Source organism: Doryrhamphus excisus, chromosome 2, assembly GCF_030265055.1.
Source record: "Doryrhamphus excisus isolate RoL2022-K1 chromosome 2, RoL_Dexc_1.0, whole genome shotgun sequence".
Classification (NCBI taxonomy): Eukaryota; Metazoa; Chordata; class Actinopteri; order Syngnathiformes; family Syngnathidae; genus Doryrhamphus; species Doryrhamphus excisus.
Genome location: NC_080467.1, coordinates 1,696,028 through 1,720,760, shown reverse-complemented (window position 1 = coordinate 1,720,760; position 24,733 = coordinate 1,696,028). Strand labels below are relative to the sequence as shown.

Sequence of the window (24,733 nt, the reverse complement as noted above, 5' to 3'; positions counted from 1 at the left end):
GACAGTACATTACATAAATATGTCCATCACATTAAACAGCTTCAGTTTGTTAATTAATGACTTACAAACAAATATTAAGTTTGTATTTACCCTCTGAGCGATGTTACAGTAGGATCAAGAAAATTAGTTAATTATAATTACAATGGAATAAAACCATGTTCATAGAAAAAAAAATGCCCACAGCACGAGAATGAAACTGTGATGATTTCTTTTAAAAATGGTGTACTTGAAATAATGAACAAGCATCGACATGCACCAACGGAAATTTAGCACTCACACCAAAAACTTGCCCACATAAGTCTGCTCTTGCAGGAGGGCCCCAAGGCCCCCGAGGGCCACAGGAGCCGCCTCATAGCCGTCGTCTGTGTTGTACTGTAGGCCGACCCCCCCAGAGTCTCAGCTCACTGAAGCGCTTTTTCAACAGTGTTATCTGACACGGCCCACCAATGCATGCTATCATGCTTAGCGCATCTAATGCGGGCGTACTGGAGCTTATTTTACTAGTCACCCGTTCCGTAAATACACGGTGAGGGTTTTGCTCATTTTTGAAGAAATTATTTTCTATTTTCTTGAGCGGATTCTGCATAAAATATTCACCGATGCAATCTGAAAGATCAACAGGAGAGCGGAGTGTTTGCTTTGCAGACTCCAGAGGTGATTGACTGCGTTCTGCAGACTGTGACCTCCAACAGGCAGCGAGCGGCTTGCAGCCAAGTGTGAAGCAGTTGGGATGAGTGTAAGCACCTCCACTTCCTCCTCTGCTTGAAAAATCGTTCCAGTCAGTGAGTGAATGACTGAGTGAGCTGCTGCCCCGAGTGAAGGAGCTCATGTATCTTGTAGTCTTTGTTCACAAGTGTGGGTAAAACGGCGAACAGGAAGAGCAGATCTGTGCGACATGACTTGGAATACCAGGAATGTTGCTTCTGCTCGCGAAGAAGAATGACGTTGAGAGAAACGGGATGTATCTCAGTTTGATTTCTAGTCAGTGGCATTGCAGCTCTCATTGGCTATTTAGGTTGCATCCTTCTTTCGTAGTGAGCAAATGATGGTAATTGAAGACAGAAGGGGACGGTTATTGGAGTGTAACTAATGATACATTTTTATCGCAAATCCAGATCTGAAAAAGGACATGGCGTGAGTGGTCAAATTACGCATGCGGACTGAACCTGGACAGCAGTTAAGTGCGCTTGAGGGTCAAAATGTGTACTTTAAATTCAGGTGTATAAGCTGCACTTAGTAAACGGATTTGTTCCTATATAAGCTGCAAACTGCCACATGATAAAAATGGCATATTTCAGCGCAAACAAGTCCGTGAGGACCAGTCAGCTATAAACAAACTCACGATGAGCTTGTCAGCTCGTCTGAAATTGCAGGATGTCACTACGCAATTTAACAGTCTGACTCACGATTTCATCTTACAAACGGCATTAAACTCATCACACAGCAACTGACACTCAAACGTTATAACTCAGAAATATATAAACATGTATCAAAGTTTTACATGACAAAAAACCCAACATTTTAAAGTGTTCCCACAATGCAATTCGGTTCAGATGTTCGTTTAATTAGAGGAGAGCGTGGGCAGCATACAAAATGACGCTGCAATGCTGCTTATGTCCACCAGAGGAGGGCAGAGGACCCAACGCCGCAAAAAAGAGAGAAGCTGATGTCATTGCAGTGCTCCAATGTGTTGCTCAGACACAATGCCTTGTGGGACTTTTAAAAAATGTTCAAGTCATATTGGGACATGTTTGTATATTTACATTTACAAATTTTGAGTATTAAGTTGATGGGTGATGAATTAAGTGCTGTTAGTAGTGGCTTATACAGCAGACCAGAGTTTGCAGTATGCTAATAGGTCTCATGTTGGTCAACTTCCCTGAGTTGACATCATGTTTTTCTTCGAGATATCGAATTATTCTTTCCCAAAGCCATCACTGCAATAAACAATCAAAAACAATAAAAAATGAACATACTTATTTTTGCACTACTAATACATACACCTCACTTTTATGTACAATAATGCTTCAAACCTGCAATACTGGACTTTTGTGCAATAAGATTCATTCATCCAAGTGCAATACTACATTTTGTTTACTGAAATTCCACATTTTGTGACTGCAATTCTACATTTTGTTACTGTATAGGTTATTGTTTTTTGATGTACATATACGTATTTACATTTATTTTGAACAGCACCTGCCACTTTTATATTTATGTTGTTATTCCTTGTTTTATTTTTATCCTTTTCCTTATTCTTATTTTTACCTTCTACAAAATGCACCGTGGAGTTGCACTCAAATTTCGTTGTATGCAATACAGTGACAATTAAGGCGATTCAATTTCTGATTCCGATTCTGATTTTGAATTGAATGTTAATTTCTGACCGTACGTCTTCTACAACGTGAATTTGTCAGTTCATCCAATCGGCCTCACGACTGCAGACCACCTATCACCACAACAATCCAGGACTTTCACATCCATCTTCAACTCTGCGTACCCAAATCATTTTTACGTCCTGTGTAAAAATCCTCTTAGTGATCTACTACATCACCAATGGGCCGCGGAGAACCACAAGTAAAATAAAACAAGTCGAGAAGACCGGTTTGAGATCAGCTAAATAATGACTTGTGTTGCCTAAACGACTAAATTAGATGCTTAGCAAACGTAACAAGCTGTTTTTCCATTAGGAGTCTTCCAGCTGCTCAATGGCCAGCATTGTTGTACTGCGCCACGTACAGCTGCTGTTTTAATGCGAAGAAGCAAAGCTCGGAAAAGAATGCATTCTCAGAAAAACCTTCCGATGGGCAAACAAAGGTTGAGAGAAGCCCAGAAGCTACAAAGCTAGAGGATGAAATAAAAAGGGTATAGGGAAGTGAAGAGGAGAAAGTAAAGATGTTGAGCTCTCAGTAAAATCCCCCTCGTTGACATCGCCGTCATGATGACTGATGGGACATCGGCGCGGCTCACAGTGTGTCCACAACAAGTGCCCTCTGTTGCCGAGCCATTCTCAGCGTGTCAGCCGGGGACAAGAACAGCCAACTCCAGGAAATGTTTCCTCCAGGCCACTTAATGTTATAACTGCAATCATATTACATCACTGCGTGGTGGCCACTTCATTACCGCGCCTCCACAATAACGTAACGTAACCAGGCTTTTGACAGCACAATTCATTAAAGCCATTTCACTACAATAGACTTTAGCCTGTTCTGGATTAGCACTGGCATGTACCTCTAAACACGCCTCCGCCGTCCCCTAGGCCTCAGCAGCTAAACAAGCCCCTGATCCCCTTGCTTGTGTAGCGGCTACAACTTTAATCCGTGATCTACCCTCCCCTAGCCAAAATCAGATTATAAAAGTCAATTAAACTTGATCTCATCCATAATCTCAGCGCGCAGGCACAGTGGGTGCAAGGTTATCAGGCATGCAAAACAAAATGGAACAAACACAGCAGAGTGCTTGCAGGCCGTGTGTGTTATTCCAGACTCTTCTGACAATGCACCGCACAATCTGTTCACGCTGCAAACAAATAATAGCCAGGCTCTTTCAAATTGAATAAACTTTTGTGTACGATTGATCCCAATGAAATAGCAGAATCAGTGTATTATGTCATCAGCAGTATGCAAATTGCGCTGTTGTAATACTACTACTGACAATATCGGACAAAACAAAACAGAAGATAATTATTGGGAAACAAAGAAAACAAATTAAAATCCTCTCGGCAACAGCAGCTCCCGCCCGGCACTGTATTTTATCATCCTCGAGTGGCCACGTGAACACTGGAACGGAACCAGCCTAAGTGCGCAATCAAACTCACTCTGGCTTCCCCACAGCCTACAGGATAACAGAGTGTGACAGAACATTGGTGAGACAGAACGTCCTGGCTTAACAACAGTCTGAAAAACGGCCATGCACCATTAATGTGGGTCATCAATGATTCAGCGCCACCTTGGAGCTGTCACTCAGCTCACAGCTTTCAGATAAAGTCAAGCTTGGAATCGGAATCGTCACCTTGCCTGGCAAGCGCTCAGCAGCGGACGAAACAACTGCATGGTTCTCAAATCCCGGGCGGTCATGTATGGAACCATCATCAGGATTCATTTCCTAATAAACTCAGATTTTAGGGGGTTATTTTCAACGTTTGTGTAGGTAATCAATGCTATTTGGAGATATTTCAAGTGTGACTTGACCCAGTTTCAGCTCATAATCCTTCCCTCCCTCAGCAAAATAAAACAAATAATGACATATGCAGTCCTGGGATGGACCAAATACATCGAAAGCATGGAAGACAGTGTTGGATATTGTCATTGCACACTGAGATTCAGTCCATTAGATCAATGCATTTTCAGGCTAATACAGTAGCAATTATAGAAGGCTGACACTCACATAGCACAATCACAGTTACATATGACTGATGGAGAATACTGAAAGAGGCAGACATAAAAAAGATGCACTTTTCACTTACACAAGCTTAATGCTCACTTTTGCACAAGCTTAACTTTCACGTTCACTTTCACAGTGTTGGATATTGTCATTGCACACTGAGATTCAGTCTATTAGATCAATGCATTTTCATATAGATGGCCTTCTTGACACTCACATAGCACAATCACAGTTACATATGACTGATGGAGAATACTGAAAGAGGCAGACATAAAAAAAGATGCACTTTTCACTTACACAAGCTTAATGCTCACTTTTGCACAAGCTTAACTTTCACGTTCACTTTCACAGTGTTGGATATTGTCATTGCACATTGAGATTCAGACTATTAGATCAATGCATTTTCAGGCTAATACAGTAGCAATTATAGAAGGCCTTCTTGACACTCACAGAGCACAATCACAGTTACATATGACTGATGGAGAATACTGAAAGAGGCAGAAAAGATACAAAAGATGCACTTTTCACTTACACAAGCTTAATGCTCACTTTTGCACAAGCTTAACTTTCACGTTCACTTTCACAGTGTTGGATATTGTCATTGCACATTGAGATTCAGACTATTAGATCAATGCATTTTCAGGCTAATACAGTAGCAATTATAGAAGGCTGACACTCACATAGCACAATCACAGTTACATATGACTGATGGAGAATACTGAAAGAGGCAGACATACAAAAGATGCACTTTTCACTTACACAAGCTTAATGCTCACTTTTGCACAAGCTTAACTTTCACTTTCACAGTGTTGGATACTGTCATTGCACACTGAGATTCAGTCTATTAGATCAATGCATTTTCAGGCTAATACAGTAGCGATCATAGAAGGCCTTCTTGACACTCACATAGCACAATCACAGTTACATATGGCTGATGGAGATACTGAAAGAGGCACTTTTCACTTACACAAGCTTAATGCTCACTTTTGCACAAGCTTAACTTTCACTTTCACTTTTGAGAGCGACTTGGCAACTGCTATATATTCCGTGCACTTTCATTCTGGGCTCTTTGTCCATCATCTTTACCGATGTCGATGAAATAGCGCTGTAATGAAATATACTGAAAACCTTCTAAATTGTGTGATCATTGACTACTTCTCAGATAGAAGCACCATTACAAGAACTGAAAAGACAGGCTAATGATAAGAAGGAGCTTTAAAAGTACGGCGTAAACAATTACATGATTAATCAAAACAATAAGCTTCGGATTAACTAGTAAGAAAATAATCAATAGGAAAAATGTAAAGAGGTGTTCAGGAGCAAAAATAACCGGTTCTCTCAAAAGAGCCAAAATTCCCATGGGTCCTGCATACTAACAACATCAGACTTTCCTGCATTACTTATATATTAAACTGAAAGTCAACAGCATGATGCAACAGCTGAAAGATGCACTAAATATCCCAACTGAGCATTTACTCTTCAGCTTTACAATATTTGTCGATAAATGTTCCTGTGGATTACATGACTAAAACTCAAAGACGCCGCCGAGATGCATTTGCACGCTTACGGCTGTTAGGGATCTCATTTGATTGCCTTTACTTTTCCTCATCAGGCTACATTACGCTGTGGTCTAATTAACGCCTTTTCAGATATAGTGTGGTGTTCATGTTTTTTAATAACTGATTACTTCCCAGCGTTGTGTTATGTACTTATTTAAAACAAACAAAACACATCCTTATCAAGGTTATTGAATAAAAATATTAAGTGAAATCTCACTGGACTAAGGTATAGCTAAAATAAAACCTTTTCAAAAAATCTGACAGATGTTTTGCTTTTCAAAGAATATTTCTATGAATAGGCCCGAATCTGTAAAATGACAGAAGGTTATGTCTGAAAGAGGTGACTCATTTCTTTGCACTCATAACACAATATTCTATGTTGAGATGTTGCTTTTGATTCCAGTTGATCATACAACACACCGTTTTGTCTGGCTTATTGTAACATACAACAATGCAGAAGCAAATGGAAGCACACGCTGCAAACATCTTTGTCCTCACAGCCTTCTCAGCTCGCAACGACAGCTTGCATCCTCCAGATTTTTTTGTCTTGTCAGATGATACACTGATTTACATCGTGCAATTAATGAAAAATAAAGCAGCCACCCGTTAAATGTATGTATGGATATTACAACAGGGAGTATAGACGGTAAACCGAGTGTCTGCAGAGCAACACCGTGCATGATGCATTATAGTTCGGCCGCAGCGGTCAAGGAGGATAGATGACTACCTCGGTGCTGCTTAATGGCATTACAGAGCTCACAGGCATCTGATGCTTCCTACCGCTTTCATGTCTCTCTCGGACCTCTAGTGGTTTTAGTAGTGCATGGTGACTGTGCAATGCTGGACATCTGGTGGCTCCATTACCATAGAAACCACAATGTTAAGTATATCATTGCCTTCTGATATATTCAACAGTGCAGCATAGAAAGAGTGGGCACACTTTTTGGATGAAATTATACATTAATTGGTTCTTAATGATGTTGTATTTTTTTAACTGAACCTTAATATCAAAGTTATGAAGCAATTTTGGCATACAGTAATCCCTCGTTTATCATGGTGAATTGGTTCCAGACCCGAATTTCCCCCCAGTACAATTCTTCATTTCTAAATGGAGTATTTTAGTTGTTAGAGCATAGAAAATTTGTATTTATTTACATTATGATACATTATTAGAGCTTTGTATATATTAATGATACCACTGTAGTCACCTTTACACTTGTATTATCTAATATACATAATAGAAAATAAGCCAATTAGACTTGTTCAGATCACTTTCAGTGGAACCTTGGTTAGCATACACCTCGGTTAGCAGACGCCTCAGTTAGCGTCTTTTCTGTTTAACATAGAAAATGTATACCAATATTTTGCCTCTGTTTGCGTACATTTTCTGGTTAGCGTATAAATATATTTGTATCACAAAACGTCCTTGTTAGCTTGGTTCAACATGGAAACAGGGACCATAAGTCAATGAGACAATGAGGGGGATAAGTGGGGGGCGGACACGACATGATGTTGGGCGTTCAGAGTTGAGTTTTAGCTCGGTGCTTGTGCCTGTAACTTACTTCAAACCTGCAATAAAAGCCTGTTGTTCCCAAAATCAAACCGTGTCTCACCAAACATTAGAGCAACAGTAATGATACCTGGTGATCAGTGTAGAATTCGAAAAATCACGTGTTTGAATGTGTCTTTTGAATGCCTTATATTTGTATTTTTGTTCCATTTTACTGTTAAAAATACTTACTGTATGCAAAAAAATGCTTAATTTTTGGACTAAAAATAGGTCCACGAAACAGTATGATTTGTGAATTACTATATTTGTTAAAAACCGTGACAGAATGAAGCTGCAGCATTTGAGGCATGGAGTGGCAAGGGGTTACTATATTGAATTGCACAGCGTCACACAACCAGAAGAATGCAATGGATTTTGGTCACATTAGTTTTGCCAACCAAATTGCAAAGTATCAAAAGTCAGAAAATGGCCTCCTTTGCCTCATCACATTTTGGCAACACATGTGGGACTAATTGTTTTCAGCGGTCACCAGGCTAGGTTCACAATTCCGAAATGCCACCACACAATGGCCCCCAAATGGAGAAGAGTGCATGTTGAGGGCACTTCAGTGGATCCATTCAAGCACGGATGCATGAGGAATATGCAACAAAATACTCCAACAAAAATGCCTCGTGATGAAAAGCAATGCGGGCTTGTGAAAGAACACGAGGATACGAGGTGCGATAGAACCGTTGGAGGAGGAGACAAGTTAATAATTACAAACCCTCATCCCTGGGAGCGATTATGTATGTTCCCCACCCCCATGCTCACCACAATGCCACAATGCAATTTTCCACCATTTTTGATTACAGATTGCTGCTGGTGATCTCAGCCCAGACCCATTTCCTCCTCTGACAGATGTGCTATCTGTAGCACTTAGAGCTAAGTGGACACTCCATCTCCTTTGCCAGCAATTTACATGTTTGCATTTCATTAAGAACTCGGTGTCTGAATCCCACTGATTATTTCTCAATAATATGTTGTATTCATATTAATATTAATATTAATAACCACCTCTTTGCAATGGCCAGGGCATGAAATGAGATGAGCGTTTAAGCATTCAGAGCAATAAAACAACAAATGCAGTGTTAAATGCAACGCCAAGTCAAGTTCGATGATACGGTTTTAAGGTCTGAGAGACGTACCGCAAGGAAGTACTCCTAAATGAAAATGAAACAGTTGTAGATGATGTTCATCGTGTGTAAATCTTGGATCTCCCTACTGGAGCACAGAGAGCTTGTCTTCTCTGATTTGACACACCAGAGGTTTGTTCTTTTTGTATCTGCTTTAAGGTGGTTAGACTTGCCAAACTCAGACAACTTATGACTAGAATCCAGTTCCTAAATACGTGTTCACTCACTATCCTAAAAACCCATTTCATGCAGATTTACGACTTTTGAGATATGCTCTCGATTCAGTCCAGCCTTTCGAAACACGATAGTGGACAGTTGGTGATCTCAGTAGCCCAAATTAATTCTACATTTGATCAAACGTGCTTAAGATGTGAAGAGATGGCCGCATAACACATCATAACGTGATATTAGCTTCCACTTCAATCGTCCACGTCACTACTTCCTGAAGCTGCACTCATGGGAAATGGAATGTTGAGCCATAAATTAGCCACATCGCTGTGCAAGCCGCAGGGTTCAAAGTAGGAGAAAATGCAGCGGCTTATACACTGGAAATTACGGTCTTTATTTGTTTCTGTGTTTCTCACAGCTTAATAATTACCATGCCTTTGCATACTGAAGGCATGCAGCCTTAATCACTACAAAAATGTGTAAAAGTACAAATATTACAAATTTACCATCTTGGATTCCGAAAGGGATGAAAGGTTTGGGGTCAAATTAACATTTAAGGTTACTTTAACCTTCACTGAAGATGTGATTGTTACCAAAGACACGATGCGACAGTGTCATCAAAAGGAATATCACCGTTTTTTTTTTTTTTGCCATGAGTTCTTCCTTGAATTCAATAGCCTTTCTCACCTCAGTCTCTGCTTTTCTTTTCATCACGGCTGCAAAATAAGCCAAAATGGAGCCAAAGAAAGTTGCAAGTGCCGGCATTTTGACAAAGACGGTGAGAAACGCTATTGAATTCAAGAAATAACTCACAAAGCAAAACACAAAGATGGTGTCCGTGTTGATCTCGCTACCGCAGTGTCTTTGGCAGCATGTCCTCAGTGTAGGTAAAAATAACCCGAAAGGTTCATTTATGTGCATTGATAATTGTTTTATGCATGTAAAACTATAAAGTTATGTTTGATGTTAACATTTTTGAGACTTGTGATGTATATATAGTAAAAAACTGATATGACATCATGACATAATAAACGGGCGACGGAGCTGACTTATGGTCCCTGTTTCCATGTTGAGTCAAGCGTTGAGTCAAGCTAACAAGGACGTTTTATGATACAAATATATTTATACGCTAACCAGAAAATGTACGCAAACCAAGGCACAATATTGGTATACATTTTCTATGTTAACCAGAAAAGTTGCTAACTGAGGCGTATGCTAACCGAGGTGTATGCAAACCAAGGTTCCACTTAAAGTGATCTGAACTATATCAAATATCAGGCCGTGATTGAAATTGTGAGTGCTTAGATGCATTGAAAAAGCATTACAATTGTAATTTTAGCATTTTCACATAAAACAGGGCTTCTCACAAAAATTCAGAAGGACTCTTAATAACCCTGCTAAAACACAGCTATCCCTGGCTCTTTCACAATAAAATCTCCTCCTAAAATTACGCAACACTCCCTTTTTCTCTCCGCCTTTATCACAGCATCAATACATGACCCTAATTAAAAGCCGTGCAACCAGCCGCAGAGTAGATTCACAAATTTACAACTGCATCCTTTGCTTGTTCACTTCCTGTAGGTCCAGAAAAAATGAGCTTTCATGAAGCGAATCTAAGCGATGAGGCTTAATGCCAAAGGTCAGGGTGATGGTGATTGGTCGTGACGTTATGTACTGGCTAATCAGAGTTTTTCAAGTCTGTTATGGAAATGAGAGTCACCTTTCGCCCCATCCGCCTTTTGTGTTTTTGAGTGGTAATCGAGTGATAGAAAGCAGCAGTCGCAGCGAATTAAATGGAAAAGAAGGCGTATACCACACAGGCGGCCCAACTACATGATGACCGCCTTGGATCAATTTGGACACTGCCTCAAAAGAGGGAGGGCTCTTTTAATGTGTTTGTCCTGACTGCATTGTGCAAACTGTCAAGCGCAGTGCACACATACAGTAACCCAATTAAAAGGCAGTGACAAAAACTCAAACAGAGGCCCGGAGGGGGAAGAAAGGGAGAGAAGCAGTTTACACAGTATGCCCTCGTTTCTACCAATCTGTCTCTGGGGCTCGCACAGTTGACTGGGGAGCAGCTGGTGCGATTGCGAGTGGGAATGTCGGGGCAAAAATGGGCTACTACTATTGCATGGTTGTAGACATCCATATTGTATCCTCCGACTATTTATGAAAGGTTGTTCAACAACACCGGCCGCAGCGACGTGCGAAAAGCGAGTAGTTGGTGAACCTGTAATTTTTTTTTTTTTTTTTGGCACACTCATCCTCCTGCTGGCTCCTCTTGTACGATTTTGGATCAATGTTTGCAATAAAAGTCATGAATTCGATAAGATCCTTGTCTGTCTCTCCTACACCATAACCACCGTGATTGTTTACAAGCGAGCTCAAGGAACGTTAGGACATGTTATTTGCAGATTTGTTTTCATGTTATGCAATTTATTGGTATGATGTCATAATTTCTCATAGTGTTATTGGTTATTTTGCATTATTATATATAATACATGTCACATTGCAGATATAGTTTTCAGCACTAGCACTGCAGTATATCACACTAACAGGTGTTTCTATGCTCTATCCTGTACTCTCAAATTAATTTTATTTTGTAATGTATCCTTCAACACGGTCCCATCCAACACACAGAAAGCTCAGCCCGCATATTGCTAATTACTGCCACTTGCAACTGAAATCAACCTCAAACTAAGTGAAAAGCAAGGAATCTTATATAGGGATCACAGAATTTGATGGTCCATATGAAACGGTTTCTTGTGTTCATTCATTCATACATTTTCTATGTAATTAGGGTCAGAGGTGAGCTGGAGCTTACCCCAGTTGACTTCGGTTGAGACGCTGCCAGAAAAACGACACAGACTTCATCGCCTTCATCAAACAACGCCATTTCCCAGCACATCAATGACACAGCAAAGCTGCTACAGTAAACCTCGGATATATCGGACTCGGATATATCGAAAATTTGCTCACAACGGACAGATAAAAAAGAACCGATTTTTCTGTAATGCATTTCCAATAAAAAATCATTGCATATATCGGATTCTTTATAACGGATTTCGCCTATTTCGGACAAAATCTCCAGTCCCGTTCCAATGCATTTCCATGAAATTTCCCTCGCATATATCGGATGGCCGCATCGTGGCGCTCCGATTCGCCGAATCGTGACAGGCCGCTATACGACGTCATTTGCAGCGTTTGCAGCATTGCCTGCGCGTCCAGGTACATTGGAAACATAGTCAAGGAAGTGCCTTTTTATAATGGATAAAATCCGATTTACGCATATACCGGATATAAATCCGATATATGCGTAAAACGGACATTTTCCGGTATACGCATATAACGGATTTCGCTTATATTGGACAAAACCAGTGGGAACAATTGAATCCGATATATCCGAGGTTTACTGTACAGCAAATACAAGCCGGTGAATGTTACACTCTAAACTTTGAAACAAGTTTTGTCACACATTAACAATACAAAAAAAAATTTCTAATCTTTACAAAACTCAAGGACAACTATGCATAATTTGAATAGCAATTGTTAAAGGATTGCAATCAAAAAAAGATATGTATTTGTATCATAACCAATCTAAAAAGTGATAGCTAAGATAAATTGCTGTTTTTGAGCTCCAATCCCCAAAACAATCTGTGTCACATATGTGATTATTGGCCAGTGGATGAGCCAGACCCTTTCCTGTCTTTTCACACCAAAGCGCATCTGCAGGAAGTAATTTGACACAAATGAGCCACCGCTATGTCCAGTATGTTGAGATGGCACAAGCGGCAAATAAGCCTGATTGGTGAACGGCTAAGTCAGAGCATAGTGAAGAGGCTGCATGGGTGCCCACTCACATTTGAAACAATTGCAAGTGAGAACACGGTATAATGGCGCCGATGCTTAGCACCAACACAAACACATTGTCAATTACTGATTACTCATGTTCTCCAAAAAGTCTTTTGTTCCCAGTCAGCAGAATATATAATGTAATTTTCCGATACACAAAGAGTCTCATTTCACTAAAACATTACAAAAATCAATCCCTTCAATGTGAGGGTTCGTATTCATATTGGGCTTTATTATCTTTGCCAAGTAAGAGACAGAGAGAGACATGAGCCAGGTTGTTCAGATTGCAGGGTTTTTTCTGGTTTTTGTTATACAACAAAGTTGTAGTTGGCATAAGTAGTACTATGTTGTTTAGTATTGCATGGACCTAAGAGTAAGCATGCTAAAAACTACAATAAAAATGAATGAAATAGCCTTTACAACCCCCCAAATAGCAGCAAACGTTCTGAACTTTGTGCACAGATTAGTCCCGTCCCTTAGAAAGAAATAAGAAGTGACCAATGTTGACGAGATTACTAGGAAATGGTGCAAATATGTACGTATATCTCAGGAGGGATTTTGGTGCAATCCTCTTTACCGCTTATCTCTATATACTAAAGGTTTTGAGGCTGTCGCTTGGAAAGTTTCTGGTCCCTCTACAATTTATTTTATAGGATTAAGGTCCAGAGGCCGGTCAAGCCACTTGAGGATCTTAATGTGCTTCTTCTTGAGCTCCACTTTTGTTATTTTGGCCCTATGTTTTGGCTCATTGTCATGCTGGGAGATCCATCCATCCATAGAACGGTTTCAGTGTTCTGGCTTAGACCAGGAAGCTCTCCTTTAAGATTCTAGTGTACAAGTATGGATTCCGATAGATGTCCACATTTGCGTTTCATGGTAAGGATTATATTTAATATTTTTCTATCTATGAACACAGCAAGTCGAGGATCTCAATCTATTCCGAATGTTTGTTTTGGCGACTGCTCCCAGCTCCTTTGAGATCATTTCTGGGCTGGTCTCTCACTTTTCTTGGTCAATAAGCGTCTTGCTAAAAGAACAGCTCTAATTTGTGTGCTTCATGGGCACACAACCCCTCCCGGGGGGGAGGGCAGGATTTTTGTATAAAATATTTGGTAATGGTAATGGTTTTATTTCATTTGACAATTACAATTGAGTGCATCCCATAATCAGTTCCCAGTTCCACATGTCCAAAAGGAGTAGGGAGAAGCAAAGCTCATTAAATCCTACCCCTCCATCTGGTACTTTTACAATCACTAACTCTTACATTTGTTCACTTCCTGCTTTCCATAATACAGTTTTAGTTTTTTTTTTAAATAATGCGTTTATTTCACACAATAACTTAACAAATTGATTCATAACCTTTATTTAAAGATGCAGCCTGATTCGATTGGGTGTGCATCTGTATGTCCCAAGTTTGCTTTATATACTATTTTTTAAGTAAGCTTCCACCTTCCCCTCCAAATGCAAGCAATATCGAAAAAGAAAATATGCCAACAAAATGCCAGCTATGGCTGCACATTTGAATAAATGTAAGTCTACATGATGTTTGCTCTGCACTGTGCTTCACAGCAGGTTCATCAAAGCTCTGACTGAAAAAAAAAACAAACTAATTGCTTATTTAATGCTCCACAATGGTGACGGATGTGTTTTACCAACTATAAAAATGAAACAATAGACAAAGACATCCTGCATTGAGGTATCACCAAAACCAAACATTACATTTAACACGTCTATCACAGTCGAAAAACGGGCAAATACTACCAACGCTGTCAAGATCACGCTGTGCCAGCAGAAAAGGCAAAGTGTGTGAGAGCTGATTCTTAACAAAACACAGCTTGCTAAGCTAGTGTGTGTTTTGTCACCGTTATAATGTTTTCCTCGAATACAGACAAAGCACATGTTGGTACATTCTAAGGATGGTACGGTCGGTACATGGTAAAACTGTGTACTGTTTCCTGTGGATAGTCACCAGGTTTTCACACATCTCAGAAGGGCAAAGAAACAGCACCGAAGGATCATATATCTTCGTCCATGTTTGACAGGACTAATAGTGTTGTTGGGGTCGTATTCAGCAGTTGAGGCTGAAGCCAAATAGTTCAATTTCTGACCATATTTTCCCCGCGCCTTGTCTGAATCGTTTAAGGGTTGATTGACAAAGCTCAGATGGGCCTGTACATGAGTGTTCTGGAGCAGGGGGACCTTGTGGGCCCTGACTGATCTCAATCAATTACCGCAAATGGTTTCTTGGTGACTGCGGTCCCAGAATCAGCTCCTCCCTTGTAATTTCAGGCTGGTCCCTCACCTGTCTTTCTTTTTTGTTATTGCAGACCACAGCAAAAGAGCATCAAGATCACGGTTCATCACATCTTACTGTAGTTTATCAACACTAGTTATGTAAAACTGCAGTTATCCCTTGTTTATCGCAGTTAAATGGACCCAACTGTGATAATTTAACTGTGAATTTCCACAAATTAGGATTCAATATTAATAATGAAATGTTTTTGTTGTTTTTAAATGTTTTTAAAAAAATTATTAGAGCCCTATATACATGAAATAACACCCCTATGGTCACACTTGTATTACACAATATAGCTAACATAATAAGAGAAAATAAGCCATCGCACAGACATAAGATAAGACAAATGTACACATTAGCATAGCCAGCGTACTTCCAGGTGGCCATTGTCTCATTAAATCAATGCTACTCAACTGCCACTGTTTAAAGAGAGTCGCACTTCAATCACTTTCTTAACACACACAGAACACATGCACTTTATGTTCACACAGGAGCTGCTGTCGGCCACTCTCTACACTGCTAACCTGCTGCTAGCACTCAACTATGACAGCACATATCAGCAAGTACATTTTACACTGGCCTGATGTGTGTATATATATGTATATATATAGTCACAAAAACAACTATTATATAAACATAAAACAAATGTGTTTTACTGTCTGATTACTGTGTTTTATGTTTTTAAGTGTGCAGCATTATAATGCATGACTTCAGGTGAAATGTCTGAAGGGATGCGGGACTGTCAAACCTTGGGAAGCACTAAGGAACTACATTAATAAGTAAACAGCTTTTTCATTCTTGTCTGCTTTATTATTATGTTGATGTCATGGTAATACATCATCTATTTCTGTAAGTGTGAGTCCCCCCCAGAGGCCAAATCAAAGCAATTGTGTGCCTCCAACTTTGTAGGAACATTTCTGGCAAGGCTCTTTATTGTTCCAGCGTGTCCGTGGAAGCATTCTTAGACGAGTTTGATGTGGTTCTTGTGGAGGCAAGAATAAACATATCTTCATGTAAGTCAATAAAAGGTCAGTAAGGATAATTCATAATGCCGCCTACAGAGAACATACTAACTCCTTATTTCTAAAATCACAAATACTTCAACTTGCTGATATAGCTCATCTTCAAACAGCTAAAATAATGCTAAAAATAAGCAATTAGCTAAAAATGTCATCCAATACTTCTCTACAAGAGAGGAGAAATATGATCTCAGGGAAGAAGTACATTTGAAACACTTCTATGCTAGGACTACGTTATGCTAGCCATAGCATTTCAGTATGTGGAATCAAACTATGGAATGGATTGAGTAAGGAAATCTAACAATGCACAACGATGAGCCAATTCAAGAAACAATACAAGCAGTTGATGTTTGCTAAATACAAGGATGAAGAGTCTTGAACCAGTCATGATGTGCTATATATATCACTATATTGACACGCACTATGGTACTTATTATGTCATTGGATGGTCATATCACCGAGTACTTTGGTACGGGACAAAAAATTACAAAATTTAAAAATTCAACAAAAAAATTATATTATGGAAAGCAGGAAGTGAACAAATGTAACAGTTACTGATTGCAAAAGTACCAGATGGAGGGGAAGGATTTAATAAGCTTTGCTTCTTCCTACTCCTTTTGGACATGTGGAACTGGGAACTGATTATGGGATGCATTCAATTGTAATCTGATGCATGTTCAAATGAAATAAAACCATTACCATTACCATAAATAAGCAAATATGATGATTTCTTGTTTTTTTTTCAAGTGATGTTTAAAACACCACAAACATTCCACATGCAGAGAGAAGAGGTGTATGTTGCTTGGGGGGTAGGGTGGGGGTCATAGAGGCTTGTCACAGTGATGGAGACAAATGATGAGGCTGTACTGGAGTGAGTCAGCCCTCCCTTCAGACATCAGGGGGTGGGGAAAAAAAAGCATGGGAGCTATCCAAGGTCCTGAAACCTGGAAGCGTTCACATTCGTGTAATTTAAGGGGGGCATTTGTGCTCTCTTAATATAACTGACCCTGGTGTTGAACACATGGCATATGGTGTGAAAATGTAACACACACACACACAAACACACACACACATACACACAAACACACAGTCGTAAATCCTGTATTTAGAGTCCAGATGAGAAAGTCAAAGTGGAGGAAGAATCAGCACAATGTAATCCCATCTGATACAAAGTCCAAAAGAATGTCAAGGAAGTACTTATGGCTTTCATAAAATAGCTCAGTCGGTCCCGAGTGACGGTTGCGTTGGGTTGTTAAGTTCTTGGCAGACTCCCTTGCTTACTCGTTACACACAAACACAAAACTAAACTGTGTAAATGTGAAATAACGTATATCGAAACATATAACCCTCCATTCCTGTTTCTTTTGGAATAATTATATCACATTATTCCCTTTTCAAAGCTGCCATGGATTGTGATTAAACAAACAGAAAACAAAAAATCCCTGTCTGGGAGCCTTGCATTGTATAGTCGAAGATACGACATCAAGGCACACAAGGTGATCCAGCTGCATGTTCGGCGGTGATGTAACAGCTACACATGTGTCATAAATCAATCCCATGCTTCTTATGGCTTCACAGTCACAGCAATTGCAACTAACTTTGCTAGTTAACCTTATTTTCCTTGAGGTGCACTGCAGCAGCAGCAGCAGCAGCAGCAGCAGCTGCAGCAGATATTTGGCATTAATCCATTGCCCCATTTCATTTCATCCTCTTTTGGAATAGCATACTTCAAATAATAAATAATAATAAACCGGCCAGCTCAATTGAGGGAATGCATGTAAACATCTTGTGCCGTGACAAGATGTAAGCAACAGGTCTGGTGTATTCAGCCTTGCAGAATAAATAAGGCTTCCTGTTTTGGTTATCAAAAAGAGGAATATATTTTAGACGAGAACAAAGATAGAGTGATGTCACAGGTCTGTAAACAGGGGTCTTTTTCGCGGGCACTGCGGAGACCGAGCGGGTGTGGTGACTGCATCCGCAGACGCGCGATCCCAGGCGCCAAAGGCTTCCACCAGCAGACCTTCGACGTGCGCGTCGTGCTGAAACGGCTTTTCCGCCATGTCTGACTACTACACGGCAGACGTGACTCGAAGTTCACATCGCCGACGAGAAGCCGGGAGATTGCAAATGTCGCCCCCACCCCCTCCCCCCCTCTCTCCCCCCACACACACACGGCGCGCCTCCCCAAGACGGCGTTTCTGTGAAAAATGCACGCACAATGACAATCTGACATCTGCTCTCCAGCTCCTAACAGTTTAGTATTCTCCACGGACGCCACACTCTTCTCTCCAACACCCACCCACACGCACACACACACACGCACGCTGCCTGTATGACCACACTTTGTCATTCCTATGCGGCGTTTTTCCAACCATCTTATTCCCAACACCCGGGAATCGCACCTCATAAAACATGCAGGTAAACTGGAACTTGCATCACATCACTTTTCATGCTCCACTGAAAACTGACCTCCCAGTCTAACGAATCCCACTCTTCGGTAAACATCCGGATGATTTCTTTTCATCCAAAAAATAAAAATAAAAATAATAATCAGACCAGGCGCCAAAGCGACTCTGCGCATGGAGCAACGCGGACGATGCGGTCGCCGATTGCGCTTCGGCTATTATCCTCATGGAATCAATGCGAAGAGGGGGACGTCGTCTGGAGGAGGCATCTCGGCGGCGTCGAGATCAACTTGAGCGGCACAAATGAACCACGCTAGGCTTCGCAGTCCAACATTTTCTCTCGGCGCGATGGTTGCGACCAATTAAAACACCACTTGCGCTCCGAGGCGAATAGCTCCTGACAAGGCGCTCCTTGGCTTCTATTAGCATTCTCTTTATGGGAAAAAAAATGTCCAAATAGAACAAGCAACTCCTCCTTGCCGGGATATTTAAAGCATTTGGAATTTTAATTAGAAGAGAAAAAAAAATCCGCATATTTGATGCATCTGCGGAGAACTATAAAAGGGAGGTCTAAAACACCCCCTGCGTGAAAACAAGGAAGCTTTCGAGCCATAATAGGCTGCAAGAGCATTGGAATAGAAAGGGGGGGGGGGGGGGTGCTAGTGTGCTAACATGAATGACACCGCCACATCCGACTACTCACCATGAGCACAGCAAAGTTATTAAGGTGGGTGCAGTGAATGGTGGTCGTGTTGCCCCCGGAGCCTGTTATGTGGCAGCCCTCTGCCCTCCAGCCACCATGTCCATCCAGCAGGTCAAAGTCCCAGTAGGCTGCGGTGGGTTCTACCCCCAATGCAAAGTGCCTGAGTGCGATAGTGACGGAGTGAACGACGCTCCCCAGGCTGCAGCCATCTGCAAAAAAAAAAAAAAAAAAAAAAAAGGGGGGGGGGGGGGGGGTTCAGTTTAGGAAATCAAGTGGAAAGTGTACTTGTAAAGAAGTGCATTAAAACGCATGCAAAGATTAGATCAGGGGTAAAGTGGCAAGGACATACAGTAAATAAACGCTAAGCATGAATTGCAACAACAACGTGTGTGCGTCAACACGTCGCGACTGTGCGCAAACAAAACAAGCGTTGACATCATGAAAATGGATTTCCTCTTACCTAATTTGGTGAATGCAACTGGTGTCGCGACGCTCCTTCGTTTCCCGTCGTCGGCCAGATTGGATGAATTCCCGGTGCATGGGAAGAGTTTTCCATTGCGGAAGACAATAAACTGCAGTCTGCAAGTGGAGTTATCAACAGATTGCCACGCAGAGGAGGAGGAGGAGGAGGAGGTGTGCGGAGCAGCGAAAGGTAAATGGATGGAGGCGACCGCCACTGAGTTCTGCGGATTGAATGAAAAAGGGAGATAAACATTCAGTGGTGTCCCCGATTTGCCAAAAGAGGCGCAAAAAGAAGACTCCGCAACAAGTCCCAATTAAAAAGACAACGAATGGAAGCGACCACCAGCGACCTCTGGAGTGAGAACCCCGTTTGAAGCGCGCTAGTGCGCCTGTTTGGTCAGACTCCCTGCCGCAGAGGTGGAAATGGTTCTTACCATTTCAGCTTGAGGGCACATCAACACCGCAGTTTGATTTAAAGAGACAACTGGTCTGACTTCATCTTCTTTTCACGCGTTGAAACTAAAGAAAAACTCACCCCAAAAAGAAAACAGGTGAGGGTGAGGGGGCTGTGAGAGAGATTCGATGGTGGGGCAGGTGACTGGGAAATGTCATTTTGCTCTTTTTTCCTGGTGGGAACCTGTGGAATGGGACTACATCCTGACTGGCATCTCACTTAAGTTCCAGCGAGAACAGCAACAGTTGAAAAATCACCCATAAAAAATTTAAAAAAATCACCCATTAATCATTTTTTAAGAATAAAGTCAAAATATATAATAAAAATATAATATTTTTTAACAATTATTTTATGAAAAAAACTATAATTTCATTGGAACAAAGACATAAAGTCAAACTATTATGAGAAACAAACAAAACAACAAATAAACTAAACTATTTTTTTAAAAATAACAAAAATAAAGTCAAAATATTATGGGAATAAAGCCCTGATTATGACAAGAACATTCTCTAACACAGAAAAAAACAGCTTTATTTTTATGAGAATGAAGTCAAAGACAACAAAGTAATATTCTAAAGAGAAAAGTTACAATCTAAACAGAATAATATATTATGAAAAATTGTCATTTTAGGAGCATAAAGTTGCAATATTAAAGAAAAATACATATTATTTTGTAAAGTCCTATTATTAGATATATAATAAAAATAATTTCTATTTATATTAAATTGATAATCTTACAAAAAACAAATAATATTTAAGAAGAACATTTAAATATTTGTTATGAAAAAATATTATTTTAGGAGCATAAAGTTGCAATATTAAAGAAAAATACATATTATTTTCTAAAGTCCTATTATTATATATATAATAAAACATGTTTTCTATTTATATTAAATTGATAATCTTACAAAAAACAAATAATATTTTAGAAAAACATTTAAATATTTGTAAAATATTTTTCCCATCGATATGTTTTACAAAATATCAAAATGGCTACGGATGTATCAATATCTGTATCGGTTCACCCATCTAAATTAAACGTATCCCCAGCTGTACTTGGTACTTAGTACATTATTTTAAGTCTGAAATTGACAGGGGTTGATTAGAAGTTCAATTGGGTCCCCTGAATGAATTGTTGCATGAGTGACTGACACAAAGCACAGCGCTGTCTTGTCAAATGCACCGCGTGTATGTTATGAAACAAGTTTGCCAAGTAACTTTAGACACAAACCAAAACTGAGACAAGCCGCTAGAGTGAATATATAATGAGGATTTTCTTTCATCACAAATACGGGTAATGACGAGATGTACTATTTGTAATGGATACTCGTCCATAACAGGTATCTGTCTCATTCCTAAAAGTGGCATTACGACATCCTTTAATTATTCAGTATGTGGCGTTCGTTGAGAAGGTTTGGACACCTTGGTCATATAGTGTAACTTAGAGAGAGCATCATTATCTAATACATTTAATTTGTTCGTATAGCAGGGGTGTCCAAGTCCAGGTCTTTTTAAACATTGTGTGATGAATATACTTGGCATAAACTTGGAAAAAAAACCCACAAATACATATATTGTATGTCATACCTCATTAAGATTCAAGATATTGATCGTGCGACTCAACAATGCATTCTGCAACAATTACAGTATTAAACTTTGTCTGACAGAGTGCATCACATCAAAGTATTACTAGTATTAGAATTTATGATACAGTGATTGGATGCAAAGGCAATTCTAGACCCAAATATTCATATATGTTTCAATAAAACTATTATAAAATTATAAAAAAAATGTGCAATCCAAAAATACTAATCTTGATAGAGGGGCAATTTCTCTTAATTTCACATCATTGCGTTTGTCTTCCTTGCCTGTTGGAAAGCTGTGCCCTGATTGGATGCCATTAGACTGTGCAGGGATGCCTAATGTGCTGAAATCCTGCGGTGAGGGAAGGTTGGAGCTCAAGGCTGATTTTTTTTTTTTAAATTTAGACTTAACATCTATTTTTAATGTCTATATTTATGTTTTCATTCATTCATTCATTTTCTACCGCTTATCATCACGAGGGTTGCGGGGGTGCTGGAGCCTATCCCAGCTGTCTTCGGTTGAGAGGCATGGTACACCCTGGACTGGTGGCCAGCCAATCACAGGGCACATATAGACAAACAACCATTCACACTCACTATGGACAATTTGGAGTGGCTAATTAACCTAGCATGTTTTTGGAATGTGGGAGGAAACCGGAGTACCCGGAGAAAACACAGACATGGCCGAGGGTGGAATTGAACTCAAGAACTCGGAATGACTGAATGAATAAATATTTAATTTGCTTAAATACGCATATTTTTAACAAATAAACAGTGATGATTTATGAATTAATCTATTAAAAAACTTGATAGAGTGAAGGCACAAACGTGACAAGGCATTACTGTATTGCTCATATGTTTGTGGCTGCCTATTGGCCAGATCGTCACAATGAATAACAAACTGAAATAAATGCAAAGTCAACATTTCAATGGTTTTAATCCAACACACTCTGTATTGTTTACATTTATACCGTTTAAAGACTATCTCAAGGATGGATTATTTTGATCCACAATAATTCTTCAGCGGTGAGCAAGCATGTGCTTAAGCACGATTCTTCCAGATTACAAGCACCGTGTCTACAGAGCTGGTGATGATTTTCAAACATGGCCTTTTGGCTATTACGTTTCCTCATTGACTGAATCTGTAAAAGCTATTGATTTCCATCCGACAACGCGGAGCAGTAATAAAGACAGGCGGTCCTTGCGAATTTACAGTGCATGGTTCTCGCCTCTGAACAGTTGGCGGCCTGCCTTCCCAACACCGCTGAAAAACAGACAATGAAGTCGTCACTCACCATGACTTGCTTCGAATTTCAAATCTTCGCTCTTACGTTTTTTCAAAAAATTTTACAGTAGTAAATCATGCTGTTTTTTGGTTTAAAATGGCAGATTATTGGTCAAAAAATGCATATTAAAGCATATATTTTTTCTTAAATTAAGAATTTCAAAGCATGGCTAAATGAACAAATGGCTATTACAAATTTGAATTATCTCACAACAGACAAAATAATCCCTAACATGGGCTACTGTTGGGGTCGTGACCCACGCCAAGCTAAAACTCGACTCTTAACCCTCTATGTCATTTCCTGTCCTGTAGCACCGGAAAATACTTAAAGCAACACACACAAGTACAAGTGTGACTTATGTCTTAAATGACTTATTTTCTCTTATGATGTCCACTAAATTGGGTAATACAAGTGTAAAGGTCACTATGGGGGTGGTATTTCATGCCAAGAGGGCTCTAATAATGTTAAAAACACTGAATTAAACAGCAAAAATATTTGATTTCTAAATCAGAAATCCTACTGTGCGGAAATTCACTTACCACGGATAGGTCTAGAACCAATTACCAGGTGGAAAACAAGGAATTACTGGACAGTAAAAGAACTGAGAAGGATTTTTGCATCTGTGATGGTCAAGACATGGATGAAAAAAAGAACCATTCTCTAATATTTATAAAGCATTACCTCGACATGTTGCATTGGATTTCAAAAGGTCCCAGTTGGAACTGTTTTTCCCCTGCTTGAGCCCCATTTTATGAACCCTTTAATACCTCATCCCACTTCACAGCTTATTTCGTCGGCTAACCAACCTCCTGTCCTTCCTCAAAGATCTCGTGCTGTAACCTTGGTGACCATAATCACACACACCCATACGTCCTCTCTGGTTTTTCTTTTTTGCAGACTCTCATCCACCCCCTCGTCTCCATCCTCTACATCCGTTTTTAATGCACTGCTTTAGAGAATGCTACAAAACAGGCAGCATGCAAAAACACAATAGTGTGATTGTGGGAAGGCAAGAAACCACCTTGGGAACGTCGCATTATCATCAAACCTTCATTCAAAGAGATGCTGATGAAGGGAAGTTTCAACAACCCCCTGTGGGTCATTATAGAAAAAATAAAACATAATAATAATATTTATTTGCACGGGCACAATGGGCAGCTTGCTGAGATTTGGCCTGCAGAACCGCTGACAATCACAAAGGGAGATTTGCATTCTTTTTGTTGTAATCAAGGACAGTCCCGTCAGCACAAATACACTTAAAAAGACACACTGACCATGACAAACAAGTGACAGTTCGGGAGGTAAACTAACTTTTCCCCTAGACGGGTGGTGCTCTGTTGTGCGGGGGGAACCGAGTGAGCAGAACTGACACGAGAATTTGGGCTGTTTGCTTTGGACGGACAGAGCTGTGCTGCAGCTCCTCAGGCGGCTCTGACTCAGACGGTGACGTCAAAGGCGTGTGCCGCATAAAAAACATGCGCTCGGCTGCAACAGATGGACAGCAGTAAGAGCATTGTGGATTATAACGTTACAGCGTATATTTGTGACGTACAAAGAGAAAGGAGGCGTGCCTTTAAAACAAGAGAATCCTGTGCTGCGTTCAGGGCAAAGAGTAAAGAGAAATACTGTGGTGGAGGAAATGAAAGACTATAGTCTATATTAATAACATTTTGTGTCATTTTTGTGGCTTCCAAAATACATGATACATCAAGAATGCTGTTTTGGGATTGAATATGGTATATTATCAGCATACAATAGGCATATTAATGAAATATTATTAATAATTTAAGCATTAAAGCATAAAAAGGGCTAAATGAAACTCAACTCTATAACTTTCTGTCCTCCCCCTACTCAACTCCGCTAGCATTGGAACAC

At 40.1% G+C, this 24,733-nt stretch overlaps 1 protein-coding gene across 4 annotated transcripts in view; it reads right to left on the bottom strand.

Annotated features, from left to right (window-relative positions):
* LOC131106682 (adhesion G protein-coupled receptor A1) overlaps nucleotides 1–24,733 on the bottom strand; it is a 149,689-nt gene that overhangs the window by 29,892 nt on the left and 95,064 nt on the right. For 2 of the 4 annotated variants that reach the window (XM_058055964.1, XM_058055972.1), the window contains 2 exons: nucleotides 19,534–19,756; nucleotides 19,074–19,282 (listed from right to left, as the gene is read on the bottom strand). In XM_058055964.1, the coding sequence (XP_057911947.1) occupies nucleotides 19,074–19,282; nucleotides 19,534–19,756 (432 nt within the window). Of the gene's footprint in view, nucleotides 1–18,434; nucleotides 19,000–19,073; nucleotides 19,283–19,533; nucleotides 19,757–19,969; nucleotides 20,118–24,733 lie in introns of those variants that run through there. The other 2 variants (XM_058055982.1, XM_058055992.1) reach the window with 2 other exon arrangements.